Source organism: Quercus lobata, chromosome 5, assembly GCF_001633185.2.
Source record: "Quercus lobata isolate SW786 chromosome 5, ValleyOak3.0 Primary Assembly, whole genome shotgun sequence".
NCBI lineage: Eukaryota > Viridiplantae > Streptophyta > Magnoliopsida > Fagales > Fagaceae > Quercus > Quercus lobata.
In genome coordinates this window covers 89,104,800-89,123,353 of record NC_044908.1, presented here as the reverse complement: position 1 = coordinate 89,123,353, position 18,554 = coordinate 89,104,800, and the positions used below count along the sequence as shown (strand labels likewise).

The 18,554-nt window shown below is 39.1% G+C and overlaps 1 protein-coding gene across 1 annotated transcript; it reads left to right on the top strand.

The window, feature by feature from the left end:
* The first annotated feature begins 17,033 nt into the window (after window positions 1-17,033).
* Window positions 17,034-17,915, top strand: LOC115991437. The gene has a single exon (XM_031115129.1). It carries the CDS (start codon window positions 17,034-17,036, stop codon window positions 17,913-17,915), a length of 882 nt encoding a protein of 293 aa, XP_030970989.1.
* The last annotated feature ends 639 nt before the right edge of the window (window positions 17,916-18,554 follow it).

Below are 18,554 nucleotides of genomic sequence, written 5' to 3'. Positions count from 1 at the left end.
CTGACTGATCTCATTGAGAGCCAAAACTCATGAAGGTCAAGTAATTATGAGTCAAATCAAAACCATTTTTAATTTGAACAGTTGGGTTTTATTTATTTATTTTTTTTCTTCTTCTTCTTCTTTAATGTGCTGGGGCAGATTTGGAATTTTTAATGGGGCCCATATGGTCTCTTTCATCTTGGATGCACGAGGGGACTGACTGGTCTCAATCAGATTCAACCAAATTTTCATTGATGCCTTCATCACTCAGTTGCCAAGGCCAAAATCAAAGTGTAACACTTTGAATATTGCCGTCCTTAGATTCTTCAAAATTCAGTTGTTCATTAGATGCTCCTAAGTCTAAATAATACCTTTTCAATTTTCTTAGACCATTACTTAATTGCTTGAATTTAAATCCTCTAGATTTTGATTAGCTATCACATCCATGGTCTTGTTTTCGTTACAGGGCATTCACAAGTATTTTGAGATGCTGAAATTTATTCATGATATCTTAGATTTTCTAAACGCTAAATAGCCAATGAGCTGACACTTCCTCCTCCCTAATAATAGGAAAAAGAGTGAGGTTGTGAGTTTTGAGTCCCACTGGTGGTGTGTACTTGTGTGAATTATCATGAATATAAGTCGCACAATTGTGGTTTTCAAGCCAGATTTTTCAACCACTTCTGCATTTTTGGTCTTCTTCAACAGTGATTTCCCTATGTGCTTCATTGCTACCTTGAAAAGTTGAGCATATATTTATTGAAACGTGACTAGAAAAGTTCTTATTTGAAGCTATATCCTTTTTATTTGGTTACAGTATACTAAACCAGAAACTTGATATCTTGAAAGAAATTCAGGGTCTGATCAGTTTCATTTTTTTGGGACCCATCTTTAATAATTTCCAATTCCATAAAATAAATGGATAAATGATAGAAATGATTTCACGTTCTTTATTATTATTATTATAAACATTATGGATTTTTTTTTTTGATAGAAATGATCTCACTCATTTTTATCATGATCAATGCAAATATTGTGGTGAAGTGGTGAGTGGTTTCTTCCGTCTAAAGTGCCACTTAGGAGGTATACGTGGAGATGTTACTCATTGTGAAAATGCTCCTCAAAATGTGAAGGAACTGTTTAGAAGCAAATTACTTGAAAGGAAGATAGAAAGTTTAAGCAAGTTGATGAATTAAATAACCCAAATCTTCCCTGTAAAAGGAATTGCCGTCCTAACTTGAATAGTATTAAGCATAATAAGCATGAAACAACTCGAACCGCTGGTTCTTGTGATGGGAGGCATGTCGATAAGGACTCTGCACAGGAAGACAGTCTTACAGACAGTGCTCCTCTTCCCTATGGAAATACAGGTTCTCAAACAGCCATCAATTGCAAAGAAGGAAGAGTTTTATTCTCAAGGAATGCCCAAAAATGCATTGCTAGATTTTTCTATGAAACAGGTGTTGATTTCGGTACTGTCAATTCCCCTAGTTTCAAAGCAATGATAAATGCTACCCTGGGTAACAGTCAGATGGTGTATAACATCCCAAGTTGTCAGGAGCTAAAAAGGTGGATCCTTAAAGATGAGATGAAGGATATCCAAGAGTATGTGAAGAAGATTAGGCATTCATGGGCAAGCACAGGGTGTAGCATCTTGTTAGATGGATGGATTGATGAAAAGGGTCGACACCTGGTTAATTTTTTGGTGGATTGCCACAGCGTATTGTTTATCTTCGCTAGTCTGATGTTACATCTTTCATTGACGATGTTGATATGTTACAGTTGTTGTTGGATGGAGTTATTGAGGAGATTGGAATTGAAAATGTAATTCAAGTGGTGGCATGAATAACAGGTTGGATGGCATTTTTGTTTTCTCCTTCATGTACATATTTGTTTACAGTGTTGTTTGTGTGCATTAAATCTGTAGCTTTTCTAATTCATAGGACATACAACCATACGGTGCGTGAGAGAGCAGAAAGTTGAGAGTAATTTTGCCTTTGATAGATAGCAGTATAATGTCTATGGCAACCTTCGGTCAGAAAGTTTGAGAGCAAATTTGTCACTGAGAATGACTTTTTGAGTTATTACATTTTGTTGCTCCATGTTTAACGTTTCTTGATCCCCATTATCAAATTGAATTATTTGAAGGCATTTGGAAGCTATGGCAAATATATTGATTTTGTCTTTGAACTTTACAAGAAATCGATTGGTTTTCTACCAAAACTTTTGTGCTCTGCTACTTTATGTCCTTTTGTTTATGGCCGTTAATTTTTTTTTTTATTAATTTTTTTTTTTTTATGAACAAAAAAAAAGGGTAGAAAGATGACCTGAGTTAGCGTCTTCCATCTGGGTGTGACTATAATAACATCTTATCTGCTGAGCTCAGGCCTGTGGGAGTAAAAGATTTGAATGAGTCATAGATGTGTATTCAACTTTATCAAGGTTTATCCTATGTGCTCTAATGGAAAGTTCGTTGATATGCTATTTATTTTAGCATAAAGTGATTTGACTTGAAACAATTTTTTGTTCTTTAACTTTTCCTTTAAAAGGTTGAACATGTGGCATCCAATGGGCACACGCAGGGATAAACCTTAAAGACAACAACTATATTTTACCATTGAGGATATGCATCCCAGATTTGTGATAGGCTTGGGCAAGACCATAATGCATGTAGAACATACTTGCCTTGATTAGAGCAAGAAGAGCATGATAAATCGTTGATAACGCATCGTCTCACTAGATTTGCTTTTGTTGGCAGTGCATTGCGACATGCTTGCCATAAAATTTTTATTATTTTATTCGACAAGGATAAGCTCCAAATTTGTTTCCATGGTGGCTTAGGCAGAATGGGTGGACTAAAGGTTGGTGAAGATAAGCAGTGTGACTTGAATTTGAGAAAAAAATAGCCCGATTTGGCGGAATATTGTCCCGATTGCGCATAGGGCCAGTATTGAGCATCCTATGAATGTCCACAACTTAAGGGAATTTTTTTAACCAGCTGTGCATCTGTGGAACTAAGGTCAATAGATAAAGAATTGGAATCCCATGTACATGAGAAGAGATCAATTAGAGTACTTACAAGTTACAACAGCATCTTGGAAATCTGCCCTCAAAGGGCTGTGCACTCTGTTGAGGTCCAAAAAATCACAGCACCCAGGCCCAAAGAAATAAACACAAGAGGCCATGGAAAATGAAAAGAGATGGTAAGCCCAAGAGGCTTGAAGCCCAAAAACCATAAAGAAAAAGACAAGCCCGGAAGCCTATAAGAAAAGAAAGAAGAAAAAGAAAAGAAGCCTAGATTAGAAGATTGGAAAATCACCAGCGTAAAAAGAAAGCTGAGTCAGGATCCTCAGAGGCTGCCAAAGGCTCGAGATCCCCGAGGCGTGTAGCACAGCCAAGAGAGGATTAAGACAGCTCAAAGGAAAAGCCAAAAGAACACAAGAAACAGAGGATGGATACGTCCTTCTCAGGTACCAGAGATCTAGCAAGAAAAAGAAGAAAACCTTGAGTGACCTCTCACAGCACAAGTGGATAGTACCTTGAGGAATCAGAATGAAGGGCTATAAAAAGGGGAGTAGCAGCAAAGGACTTTCGAACCGGCAGAGTGGGATTCCGCCCATTTGAGAAAAAAGATAAAGAGGAGGGATGGCCAAAAGCTGAACCATGAGGAACATGACATCAGAAACTAGTGCACTCCGAAATAGATAGTCAGCCATGGGCTTTTGAGAAAACAGCACCAAAATGAAGAAAAAAAATGAGAAACAGGGAAAACTCAACCTTTTAGGCGATGGGTACAAAACGGGCTCTGGTACCTAGGGGGCAAAATAGGGGAATCAATAGTTCCCCGGGACCCTAAAAATAACGCTATAAATAGGAGGGAAGGATCATGAAGAAAAGAGGAGAGAAATTAGAACAAGAATCATTTGAGAAAGCTTTGTCGAGAAAAAAACTCAAAGAAATCAGTAAACCATCTCCCGGTATCCCAAAAACAGCCATTATAACACATACTCGGATTCAAAAAGATTCAAACTTTGCAAGTCTTAGAGGCTTAAATAGCCATCTAAGTCTGTAATTTTTGAGCTTACTTGAATCTTATATCACGTCTTAGTGAGTAATCATAATAAAGAAAATTTAATGAAGCATTTCTTATTAATTTGAGGATCTCTAACCATTACTTTGTACATTTACTGTTTGCTTTGCATTACTTTTGCTGTTTTGATTGTTGTTCAATACAAATATCCTCATTTGCTAGTTTATGTGTATTGTAGGAAGTATGTCCTGTGCACCACTTGGTTCTTAAACAGCCCTTTAACTACAGTGAATCAAAACCCAGTCCACCAAACTATAATCATTTGGCCCAGGATCCTTGGGCCTGTGTGCTAAAGAAAAAGCACTCTCACATTTTGGCGACTCCACTAGGGACTAGGTAAAGAAGAGGGAAGAAGCAATCCCTTCGCAGAGTATGCCTCTAAGACAAAGGAACAACAAAGGTACTAATATGCACCTGCGGCCTCTGAGCCCGTGGGAGAAAACAAGGTAGCTTCCAGACAGAGAGGCGAGGTACCCTTGGTAGAGCAGGAGGTCGTGTTAGAACAAAGGCACGCAAGGCAGGAACCAAACCCCGTGGCTCAGATGACAGTGATGTTGAAGGATTTAGAGCAAGAAGTTCGCCTTCTCAAAGAAGGCAGGACTCAGGAAATCAGAGACAATGTTCCCCCTATTGGTAACCAAGACAGAACTCAACCAGAAGGAGGGTCAGCAGTGGGAGGGAGAACCAATCCCCAGTACTTAACACTAGCAAATGTCAGTGCTCTCCTAGAGCAATAAAGGGAAAAACTTTCGGGGATCCCCAAGCAATTCTCTCGGGATCCCTCGTTTCCTCCAGAACTTCTTGGCAAGCCATACCCCAAATGGTATGAACCCCCAAAGTTTCATCCTTTTGATGGAAGAAATGGAAGCACTGTGGAACATGTGAGTAGGTTCATTCACACTATGGGCCCCTATGCAGGAGACAAAGAACTATGTCTAAGAGAATTTGCTAAATCCTTAGTGGATAGAGCATATACTTAGTACACCATGCTGAGACCTGGGTCCATTAAAACCTGGGATGAAATGATTGAGAGATTTTGTGCTAAGTATTACCCCGGTGAGGACAAGATCACTTTCCAAAACCTCTAGATGGTAAGGCAGAGGCCTAGGGAGGATCCCGTCCAGTTCATTAAAAGGTTTGAAGATGTGTCCCTAGATTGCTATGGGGACCACGAAGAAAAAGAACTCATAGAAACCTGTATATCCAACATGCTTTTCGATTACAGACTCAATCTCGAAAATCTACGCATCGCACAGTTTGCGAACCTGTTACAAAGAACTAGAAGGACAACACAAACTATAAGGACAAAAAGGATGCCAGTATCCTAAGCCATGACAGTATCAGTGGGAGAGAAAAGGAAGAGGCGTGACGTGAAGGTGTTCGAGGAACCACCGGTGATCCCATGTATAAATGAGGAGTTAAACCATGTCCTGGACAAATGGATCAGAGATGGAGCTATTAGGCCATTTACTATGTCCAAGCCACCAACTGAGGAAGAAAGGAAGAACCCTTGGTTTTGTAGGATCCATAATTATGTCAAGCATTCCACCAAGGATTGTTGGACCCTCCGTAAACTCTTCCACAAAAAGCTAAGAGAAGGAACCCTAGAGCTCACTCAAAAGGAGCCAGAAGTGCAGAGGAACCCCTTGCCCAACCACAAAGGGAAAGGGATGGTAGCGGTAGTAATCCATGGGAACCCGGTAGAAGCGGGAGAATCTGAAGGATCCTTCCACCCAAGCACAGTCAGGACCCTCCAGAAGAATCCCAAGTTCAGGTCACTATTCAACCAACTGGGATTTGGACCAGAAGCAAGAAGGGTGGCCACAGAGTCTCTCATGAGCATAGCAGTAGATTCGAGAATGGAATGTTTCACAACAAAGTCACATGCTAGTCGAGTTTTCCTAGAGACAACCAATACAATAACTTTCACCGATGAGGACATGGAGGTTGAGCATCCAGACCACCATAGGCCTCTTTATCTGATGGCCACCATAAATGGTGTCCAAGTCAGAAGAGCATTGGTGGACACAGGGGCATCACTCAACCTCATAGCCTTGAGTACCCTAGAAGCCGTGAGCTTGGTTGACAGAAGGATCCTAGGGGTTCCCACGGAGATAACAGGATTTCGAGGGTCGGTGGAATCAACTGAAGGGTACATGTAGCTGGCCTTGAGAGTAGGGCCAATAGTGGCCCTGACAAGGTTTCATGTAATTAATGCAGAGGTATCCTACCATGTACTGTTAGGACGCCTATGGCTCTATAAATATTCCGTCTACGTACCATCAGTGTATTAAAGGGAGATTAAACGGGAGGCCCATGAGGATCCGTGCATTGTTCACACGTGTGCCAGCTTTGGTGGCTTGCCAGTCGCAAGTCAGCCGTGAGTCCTAGTCGCGAGTCTTTGCATCCTTGCACAATCTTGAGCATTTCTTCACACTCTCTCACTCACTACCCTTACATGAATTCCACCTAAATACAATGTTACTAATTACTAAAATACAAGTAAATTTGGTACGGAATAAAGCCAACAAGATAGTTGATAAAATTCAACCTTACAATCTCGAAATACCAACCTACAATTGAACCCTTACCCCAATACCCAATTAGACTTGTATTATAGCGGCAATCTTTTCGATCAATGCACGAAACCCAATATGTGACTAACTCTAGCAACTTGAAGAAGGTTGTTGGCTGCAAAGTTCTTCACTTCATCAACAATGAAGATCAAGAAGTACTTGGTTACAAAATCCTAAAACGAAAAAGACACAGTAACTTCTTACAGAGAGAATAAGGCACTAGGTCACTTTTTGCACGTGTTCTCCATGCATTACCTTGTGACAGCCTTTAAAATAATCCTTATATATGTCTAGGATTGTGAGAAAAGAAACCCTATACAAATATACAAGCATAGGTCAAAAATTAGATCTGGAATTTTTGATTTCGTAAGTCTCAACAGATACAGCTTGTGTCGAGCTTCAACATTAAATCTCGATAGAAAGGATTCTGTCGAGACTTCTATTAAGCTTTAGTGAACAGATCTTTCTTCACTTGTTTCTTGGTCAGATCTTCATGGCTTTAACACTTGACTTGAATAACATGTTTCTTGAAGTACTAAACTCATCCTAGATCTACCCAATTACAAGTAAAGTGCATTTATCAAAAGATTAGCCAATTACATAAAATATGTCTCTAACATCCCCTTTATCCCCACCAAAACTTACAGATAAGCCCTGCAATTTCATGGCAAAGACCTAACAGAAGCATAAAACAACTCATTGTATAAGTTGGAATGACTTGAACCACCACCTTGATCAAAACTTCTCTACTCGCCTATGACAGTAGCTTCTCTTCCTAACCCTGCAATTTCCTCCACACTCTTTCTTTGATGTAATCAAAACTTGCTTTTTTGTGTCTTCCAATAAGTGATGGCAGCCCCAAATACGTGTCATAGTGCAAAATCTCTTAAACCCTTAATGCTTCCTTTATTTTTGTTTTTGTTGCATTAGTTGTTGACTTGCTAAAAAACAGAGATCTTTTCCTTCTATTTATTTGCTACCCAAACACTTTCATAAGTAGCCAATATTTCCAACACCTTTTGACAATCCTATCTATTTGACAAGAAAAAAAGCTCACTATCATCTACAAAGAGCAGATGGATTAGTGTTAGACTTCTTCTACCAAGGGAGAAACCCCTAATAGCACCATCATTTTCAACTTTGGAAATAATACTATGCAAGCCTTTGGTGCACAAAAGAAAAAGGAATGGGGATAAGGGATCACCTTGACAGATGCCCCTAGTAGGATGGATTAGTCCTTTTGGTTCACCATTCACTATAATCAAGTAAGACACTATTTTGACACAAATCATCATAAGATTTATCCACCTCTCCTCAAAACCCAGTTTACTCATAATTTTCTCCAGAAAAGATCACTCTACCCTATCATATGCTTTGCTGATGTCAAGTTTAGGGGCCATGTAACTAGTTTTGTAAGTTTTGTGGTTTTTCATACTATGGAGAGTTTTGAAAGCAACAAGTATATTATCAAAGATCAAGCAATTTTTTGTGAAAGCATTTTGATGTTCTGTAATGATTTTTGGGATAATTTTTTTCAATCTATTTGTTAATACCTTTGAAAAAATTTTGTAAAGTACATTGCATAAGCTGATAGGTCAAAAATCATTAACAGACTATGGGTATTTTGTTGTTGGGACTAGGGTGATGAAAGTATGGTTAATGGGATGGGGAAGTGTGGCCGAATTTAGGGATGACAATATGGTTTTTGTGACATCACTACCTACTAAACTCCAGTAATTTTGATAGAAGAGAAGGGGCATACTGTCAGGACCTGGGGCTTTTAGTGGCACATTTGTTTCAATGCTATTTGTACTTCCCATTCCATGAAATCCTGGGGCAATATTTGATTCATCTCCTTGGTTAGAAGCTTTGGCACTGGATTCAAGGCTTCCTCATTTAGAATCGGGTTTGTGGATGTAAACAAACCTTGATAAAATTCAATGAAAGTTTCTGATATCACTTCCTGTTGATAAATCCACACACCATCTAAGTTATAAATGCTTGAAATTCTGTTTCACCTATGTCTCTAAGATGCCCTGCTGTGAAAATACTTTGTATTTCAATCACCACCAATCAACCAAAATTTTTTTGCCCATTGTCTCCACATCTTGTTTTCCTTAATCATCAACTCCGTCACTTCTTTGTTTAATTCTCTAACACGAGAATTGTTCCATGTTTTTGCTACCACCTATTCGGTCTTCACCAATAATTTTTTCTTCTCCTTTAATTCTCGTCTGACATTCCCAAAGTATCTATGGCTCCATTCAGTTAATTCAAATCCACACTTCTCCACCTTTCTCATCACTTGGTGTCCGACCTCACAATGTATCTAATCTCTCCACACTACCTCCACAATACGACCACACCCCTTATCTGATAACCACATCTCCTCAAACTTGAATGGTCTAGATATGGGACGGGGATCTAAACCATTAGGAACAATCTAGAGAGGAATGTGGTCCGAGGTATAGCTATTGAGATGGAAGATCCAAGTTGCTCCAAACTGTTGTAACCGCTCATTTGTGCACAGTGCTCTGTCTAATCTCTCCCAAATTAACTAACCATTGGCAAAGTGTTTCCTCCAAGTGAATTTTGAGCCTGAGTATCCCAAATCAATAAAGCCACATTTGTCTATTGCATCCCGGAAGAGTTGCATTTGATTATGACTACTCCTGTTTCCCCCTAATTTTTCATCGCCTCTAGTCAATTCATTAAAGTCTCCCGCACAAAGCCATGGGATTTGGAATTTTCATTCCAAACATCTGAGATTTCTAGCAATGACATTAAGCTCAAGCCTCTCCATCCTAGCTATCGAATTAATGAAAAAAAAATAATAAGAAAAAAAGAGCTGCTATGAACTTAAAAAAAGAAAAAGAAAAACTAGTATAAACTATTAATGAATATCTCCATACTCTATTGTGTCTGTACAATTTTTATGAAAAGAAATAAATTATTGCAAAAAAATCCTATTATAAATTTATAATTGGCATTGACAAATATATTTCTTTTTATTTTTTAAAAATGATATTTAGCATATATTAGAGATATTTCCACATTCATAAGCATAAGCTGCATAACCATATTAACAAAGAAATTTTCACAAGAAAAAACCAATAAAATAAAAACTTTTGCAGGTGAATATTTACTCATTTCATATCTATTTCAATTGTATGGTCATCTTATGACATGAACTCTCAAAATAAAAATGGATTGGTCCTTGGTATGTTTTGCCATCCTACTCAATGAATTATTAGGATTCGTTTTCAATAGAGTCTTTTGCATCCACAAGTTTCGTTATTCCTATCGCTTTGTGATTAATGATTAGGCCCAAATTCTATAATGGAGCTCCTAATGGTAGGAAGTAGTAAGTATCTAAGGTTTTTCTAGGATGAGCTAGGAGGGAAATCACTCCACCCTTGTATTGGAATATTGGGTAATGATGATTGGTGAGTTGAGGTTTTTTTTTTTTTTTTGAGGGGGAAAATTAGAACTCTATTAATGTAACAAACTAAATCAACTTGTAAAACAGACCGTATGTGTGGTGGAACATCCTCCATCCACACTAAAAAATCAGGTATGTCAATATCTAATCAGACTATGAGCCACAGAATTACCTTCTCTTTTAGTATGAGAGTAGAGCAATTGATCAAAATTTTGGGATAACATCCTTACATCCTCAATCAACAAACTAGTAGGTGCTAAAGAGTGTACATCCTCTTTCAAAGCTTTTATCATAGCCAACGAATCTCCCTCCAAGATAGCTTGCGTAATACCAATATAGTGGGCAAAAGACAAAGCCATTGTAGCTGTCATTGACTCGATCTCAACTGCACTGTATGCTTGGGATAAACTCTTTGTGCAAGAAGCTAAAACCGAACCATTATCATCCTTGACAACCATGCCGATCCCAAACTTTTTTTCTTTTGAGAACAAGGCGCCGTCGAAGTTTATTTTTACCACATTCACTGGAGGAGCCAGCCAACGATGATGGAACTTCGACTACTCTGTCGTGCTTGGGTCTCAGGTTCCTGCAACTTTATATGGAAGTCAATTAGGCTGGCTTTTGACAGACCAGCAACCTAAAGTAGAGCAGTGGCAGGTACTCGCAAACGGACATGGTTGCATTGTTTCTAGATTGACCATGTTGTGATTGTGAAAAGCTCTACATGCTTATCTCCCAAAATTATCCATGATACAAGCTCTTTAAAATCCACAAAACCGAGTGAATTTCGAAAGTTCCACAATGCTGGATCAGCCCTAACAATATCAAGCTCAGAACAAGACCATAATGCATGCAGTGGGTCCTCAACAGTAGCTCAAAATCATTCACACATGGGATCAGTGATGATTGTTCTTTATACCAGAGCTTGTTTTGTCGGCATGGCATTACGGCAGGCCCTCCATATGAATGTCTTCACCTTTTGTTGCACTTGCATAAACCAAATTCCTTTCTAAACATGTTTGTCCTGGAGTGGTGGAACATGTGCTGTTGCCGCAAGTTCAGCCTCTTCTTTAAGGAATCTGTACCCTAATTTGCAGTTGTAGTCTTCATTACTCGAATAAGGCTAGTATAACACATCCTCTGTTGCAGCTTGGCTTAGCAATTTTTTTTTTTTTCTCATCTCAGCATCCTCGGCTACAAATAATCCATCCACCGAGTCTGTCAGCCAATGTCTCGTCGTAAGGTCAATTAGGTAGTCCACAGTGGAGTCAGCAAAGTCATCGATGGGGCAGATGGGAAGTTGTGGTGGATTTTTTTTTGGTAACAAACAATGTTGCCAAATGTTGATTTTCTCTCCGTTTCCAATCCTCCATCTAGCTCTTCTTTGAATGATATCCCTTCCTTTAAGAATACTCTTCCAAGCATAGGACCCCATTCTTGAATCGAAAGCTTCCATAATTGCTGTGTTTGGGAAAAAAAGGGGCATTAAAAACCATGTAGAATAAAGAGGTTTTATTGTGCAGAAGTCGCTAGCCTTGCTTTGCTCGTAAAGAGTCATTGAACGTGGCTATATCTCTAAAACCCATTCCACCAATTGTTTTGAATTTTGTCATTTCCTCCCACTTAACCCAATGAATTTTTCTTCAGTCACCTCGTTCTCCCCACCAAAATTTCTTGATTAGAGCTTCAATTTTATTGTAAAAACCAATTGGTATTTTGAAACATCCCATGGAGTAAGTGAGAATAGCTTGAATAACTAACTTTAACAAAACTTCCCTGCCTACTTGGGATAGTAATTTACCTTCCCACCCTTGAAGTTTTCTCCAAACCCTCTCCTTTATGTAATTAAAGCTAGCTTTTTTTCCTTTACCAACAAAGGAAGGGAGATCGAAGTACCGTTCATATTGCATAATTTCTGGGACACCCAAAGCCATCTTAATATCATGCTTTATTTCAGCTAAAGTGAATTTGCTAAAGAATAAAGTCGTTTTGCTCCTGTTAACTTTTTTTTCTTGAGGCCTCCTCATACATATTCAAAATCTCCAACACCTTTCCACGTTCTTTCGTGGTTGCCTTGCAAAAAAGAAGACTATTATCTGCAAAAAGTAGATGGGTTAGTTTTGGCCCTCTCTTACATTGAGAGAACTCATGGATATCTCCATTGCAGTCCTCTCTCTTGATCAACCCATTTAATCCTTCAGTACAAAACAAGAATAGAAAAGGGGAGAGTGGGTCACCCTATGTAATCCCACGGGTAGGATGAATCAGACCACATGACTTACCGTTCACTAAAACAGAATAGGAAACTGTTTTCACACACCCCATAATCAGATTGATCCACCTTTCATTAAAGCCCATTTTCCTCATAAGTTCTTCAAGGAAATTCCAAACTACCTAATCGTAAGCCTTACTCATATCCAATTTTATTGCCATAAAACCATGAGTTCCAGACTTGTAATTTTGTAAACTATGTAGGGTCTCAAAAGCCATAAGGATATTATCAGAAATTAATCTATCCTTAGTAAAGGCCGATTTGTGATTTGCGATTATACAGAGTAATTATTTCAAATGGTTGGCTAGGACTTTGGAATAGATTTTGTATAGTACATTACAAAGACTAATAGAGTGGAATTGGTGAACATGCTCAGGATTATTAGTTTTTGGAATGAGAGTGATAAAAGTATGATTCAAAGGAGTAGGTAAGATACCTGAATTCAATAATGCCAATATGGAAGCTATGACATCATGACTTACTGTGCTCCAAAAATGCTGGTAATAAAATGGAGGCATTCAATCCGGGCAGGGAGATTTGAGGGGTTCCATTTGTTGTAATGCAGCAGCCACGTCATGTTCGCCAAAATCTCGGCATAGTACATCATTCATTTCATCATCGATGATAGTGGGCACACATGATAACACATTTGGAGACACTCTTTGCTCAATTGAGGAAAAAAGTGTCTTGTAGTAATTGACCAATACTATGGAAATAGCATTAGGTTGAACTCTCCATATATTGTCTTCATATCTAATTCCCTTAATCACATTTTCTCTATATCTCCATGTAGTACAACTATTGAAATATTTGGTATTGTTATCTCCCTACCTTGACCACAGTAGTCTAGACCTTTGAGCCCACATAGTAGATTCTCTATCCAGTAGCACATCAATCTCCTTCTTTAGCTGCCTAACCCGAGAATTGTTGCCACTGAGCATGGCTGCATTCTTGACTTTAGATAGTAGTATCTTCAATCAATCCAACTCCCTTCGTACATTGCCAAAAACATTTTTATTCCACTAATTCAAGTATTTCCCACACTTGTCTACTTTGGCCAAAATTTCTCCCTCATACCCAAAATCACCAAAACTATTCCATGCTGAATGAACTACTTCCTCACAACCAGTATTTGACAGCCATATTTCTTCGAAACAGAATAATTTTTTTCTGAATAGGAGGATCTAGATCTGAGAGTACAATATGGAGTGGATTATAGTCTGATAAGTCACATCTCAAATGATAAACCCTTGAACCTAGAAATTTCAAAAACCAATTATTAATAGCTAAACACCTATCAAGTCTTTCCCAAATTGAATTGCCATTTTCATAATGCCTGCTCCAAGTATATTTTGGACCCTCAAAACCCAAATCCATAAAACCACACTCATTAATCACATCTCTGAACAGTTGCATCAGATTATGGGATCGAGTTGCTCCTCCCAATTTTTCATCCTGTCTAATAATTTCATTAAAATCACCACAGCACAACCACGGTCTCTTAGGCCTTGAACTTAAACTCCTGAGTTTTTTCCATGCTTCATTCCTTCTTGGTGTTTCAGGTTCACCATAGAAACCCATCAAACGCCACCCACTTTCCAAATCTTTGTCAATAACTGCATCAATATAATTTCTATCTGATCCCTTAATTGTCAAATAGATCGATGATCTCTAATAAAGAACCAAACCACCACTTCTACCCACCCTTGGAACCACCCACCGATGGTAAAAAATAATACTATTTTGAATGAACTCTAGCCTTGCTTCATCTGTCAGTGTCTCGGCTAAAAACACTACAGAAGGATTTTTTGCCTACACAATTTTCATGAGCTTTCTTCCTGTATGTAGGTTCCCAAGCTCACAACAGTTCCATGCAAGCTAACTCATTGTTGCTGGCAGGGCTGACTATCAACCTCCACCAATATAAAAGTTCTTCAATCATCGACCTGAGAAGCTTGGAAATGTTTAGAAGGCAACTCTGATCGATATTCTTCTTCTTCGACTACTCTTTTTTTGTTCTAAAATTTGCTTCAACTAACTTGAACCAACACTGGGAGTTGGTCTATTTCATCGGGTCCAACTTGGGAGAATACTTCTGTTCTTAATTGGAAAGGAAGCCCTAGGAGCATCTTGAGAAGCATGTGACTTGGTCAGTTGTGTAGCGAAAGTTGCACTTAAGTTGTCATGTGTATTTGATCCCTTGAATGCCTCCGTAGTCGAGTTGAGTTCCCTAACCCTACATAACTCTTCATCAATATCTTTTAGTACAGTTTCAAAGTCATTAGGATCCTTTAATTCTACTATAATCACAAGATTTGCTAGATTTGAGGAGATAGTATCTATTTCAGCCGAAGTATTTACACCAAAAATAATGTTACACATTGATGGGGAATTAATTGGGTCTATGTAACGTTCAAATGGTTGCTCCAGCATGGTTCCTCTTCCGGGATGCGGAGGTTGGTCTGAGGATTCATCCGCCAAGGTGGTAGAGCTTGCCTTCTTGTTTACCGCATAATAACCAGGGACAGTGATCACACTCTTCCTTGACATTACAAACAGTGGTGCTCTAAGGTGTGGGCCAAATGCCCTCTATTCAGTTCTCAAGGTCCCTTCACTCTCAATCCAGAGATCACAATCCTTAAGTAAGACGACCACACCAGTAACAAATGTTTGGCAGTCTTTTGTATTTGAATGAAACCCACACTTCTTTCCCATCATTTAGAGAGATGAGGTGACCACGTCACAATGCTAGAGATAAATCAATGGATACCTGAATTCGTATAAAGTTGCCAGCATCAAACAATTTGGGCTTAGATGGTCAAATCACTTCTCCCATGACCCCACATATTTTAATCCCCACTTTAAAAATCATATACTTAATCAGAAGTCCATGAACCTAGACCTAGAGGGTCATTCTATCGAAATTGATTTCCTATAAAGGTTTATCACTTTAGCAGCATTGCATAGCTACCAAGTGTTTGTCAAAACTTCATGGCTTGCTTCTAAGAATTCTATCGACATCCTCCTTGTTATCAAAAGTGAACAGAATTTTATGATCACCAAAAATCTGAATCTTAAAACCATTTCTAGCTCTCCATAATGGTGTAAAAGTTCTAGCTATGACATCAATGTTGATAGCTCTTTTGGTAAGAAATTTCGCAGCGATTGAGAAATCAATGACACTATTGTCATTTGTAAGGCTATAGTCAGGCCCTTCTCTCTCAGAGAGAGTAAGCCGATTCCAAGACTAAACCAGGTCGTCCATAAATTCTTTAACTCAACTGTTTCCCAAATCCCTTGAAAGAGAAACCAATAAGCTGAGGAATAACCCTGCTATTCCAAGGATACTACAAACACTTTTGCCAATATCATTGCAAATTCAAAAAATAGAGCATCTAAGTTAAATATACTTAAGGGATAACTTGTAACTGTAACTATTTCCAAAATAAATTTCGCAATTTTAAATAATGATTTTTGGAGCAAGATAGAAAGAAAAGGAGGAAGGGAAAGATAATAAGTAGAAATACATCTAAATCTATAAAATAAAATAAAAATAAAAAAAATAAAAATCAGTTATTCAAGAGGTGATATTTTTTATGAGGGCCAACTATCTAGAAGGTAATATTAAAACTGTATGAATTGGGCCTATGGCTCAATCCGTGGATATCAACCGATCCGAGGATGGTTAAATAAGGTTATAATGGGAATGGTATAAGAAGAAGAAATAAAGATTATATGTGATAGTCCAAAATACATCCGAGGAGAAAATTCATCTCGAAAACAGGGATCCGAGGTCAGTAAGTATGTCTTATCATCCCAGGCATCCTTCAAGGTTGCATCACCACTAAGAGTTGGGCATTGGATAAGGGATGAGCAAAGGATGGCAACAAATATCTTCAAAAGCTGCTACATCCATATTAAATGCCTCCCAACTAACTCTTTGGCCGCATTAATGTGAAGGTGATACCTGAATAGTGATCAAGCAGTCTTACAGCTACTAGTTGATGGTTATGGGAGGTGTTGGATGGGACAAGAAGGAGTTCCTAGAATCCAACCTACACGTGTATGGTAGGGATGATACCAAGATTGTAGTATATAGCATGGGAAGGTGGCCTAAAGAAAGGGGGATCGGAAAAAATCAAGAAATCTTTATAAAAAGATTGTGAACTCTTTTAACTGTGTTCATCAACAAGGTATTATAACATAAGTTCCTTAGGCCGTGCCGAGGACAGATTTTCTTATTTTACTTATGCTTAACAACCTTAATTCAACAACTTTTATTGTCTATCTTTTAGAGTAGAACTAGTTCTTTCACCCACACTCTATAAATTCATTGTTTAGGCTTGTTGGGCTAAAACCCAATCCTATACTCGGTCCAATCCAATTTCAGTCCTTACAATTGGCGCCGTCTGTGGGAAGGACTTGATCTATTCTAAAAGAGATTCGGGTACAACGTTCAAGATGGAAGAAGCAGGTCCACACCAGGCAGCGACAGAACCAGACTAGGTGGATGCTAATCTACACCAAACAGAATCAAGGGGTTCTCAACATAGCAATCCACGTAGGAGCCTCGAACGGAGAGGAGATCGTGAGGGAAGTGTACACACAGCTCATACTAGTAAAAGCTAGTCTCGAGGGAAGAGCCGCATTTCCCATGCAAAGAATGATAGGGACATGCAACGTGAAATCAATGAATTGAAGAGGGAATTGAGCCACGTACGGCGAAGACATTCATTGCCCAACTCCAAGCTGTCCTCTGAGGAGACAGATGGTGCTAGTTATAGACAGAGATCCAAAACTCCATCTAGTGAGACTTTCTCCCACGACAAGGAGTATAACCATAGACGTAGATATAAGAGCCCACCTCGCAGAGATCTAGGGAACGATGCCATGAACAAAGCGTTGAGTCAAGTTTCTAAGTCACCCTTCATGCAAAATATAGAAGGTGCGAGTCTTCCTAGGCGATTCCATCAACCTACATTCACCATTTATAATGGTCGAATAAATCAAGTGGAACATGTCAGCCACTTCAATCAAAGGATGGCTGTTCATTCTAAAGATGAGGCTTTGATGTGTAAGGTCTTTCCATCTAGTTTGGGCCTAGTGGCGATGAGGTGGTTCAATGGTTTGAGGGAGAATTCTATTGATTCCTTTAAGAAACTCACCCGAGCCTTTGGTGCTCGCTTCATTACTTGTAGCAAGGTTCCTCTGCCTTTGGGATCCTTGTTATCTATGTCCATACGGGAGGGGGAAACTCTGAAGGCCTACTTCAATAGATACTGGGAGATGTTTAACAAAATAGACGAAGACTATGATGATGTGGCCATTAGTACTTTCAAGGCTGGCCTCCTAGCCGAGCATGACCTGAGGAAGTCTCTGACTGGTAAACCTGTTACCAGTGTGCGCCAACTTATGGATCGGATTGACAAGTACAGAAGGGTAGAGGAAGACCAAATACAGGGGAAAGGAAATGCTAAGGTGATCCCTCAGGAGAGGAGGAATTTTAGGTCGAACCGGTACAACAATAACCAACCTCGGAAAGATTTTGTTGGGTAGCCAGGATCTGCCAACACCCAGGCGGTTAATGTCGTATTCCGAGAACCAGTATAACAGGTTCTGGAGAAGATTAAAAATGAGTCGTTCTTTACATGGCCGAACAAGATGGCAGGAGATCCTATGAGGCGCAATCAAAACCTTTACTGCCAATATCATCAGGATCATGGACACACTACCGAGGATTGCAGAAACTTGTGGGACCACCTGGACCAACTAGTTCGGGAAGGGAAGCTGAAACAACTTTTGCATCATTCTAGTGGTCGAGGAAGCCAAATGGGTTCGGAGCTTCAGGGAGATGCTTCTTCAAGACTCCCTCTTGACACAATAAACGTCATTTTTGTTGCCCCAGGGAGGACCGGATCTTATCCTTCTAGAGTAATGTCAGTATCTCGTTACCCAGCTGAGGAATTTAGCTCAATTCCAAAGAGAGTCAAGATGGGCATCCCACTGGTGTTAGGTTTTTCAGATGAGGAAAAACTTGGAACCATACAGCCCCATGACAATGCTTTAGTGGTTACACTTAGAATTGGTGGGTACGATGTCAAAAGGGTGATGATTGACAAAGGCAGCGGAGCTAAGATAATGTACCCTGACTTATATAAGGAGCTAAATTTGAAACCTGAAAACTTGACAGCCTAC

Coding starts and splice junctions, on each gene's coding strand:
- LOC115991437 (XM_031115129.1), top strand. CDS start 17,034: ATGCAACGTGAAATCAATGAATTGAAGAGGGAATTGAGCCACGTACGG.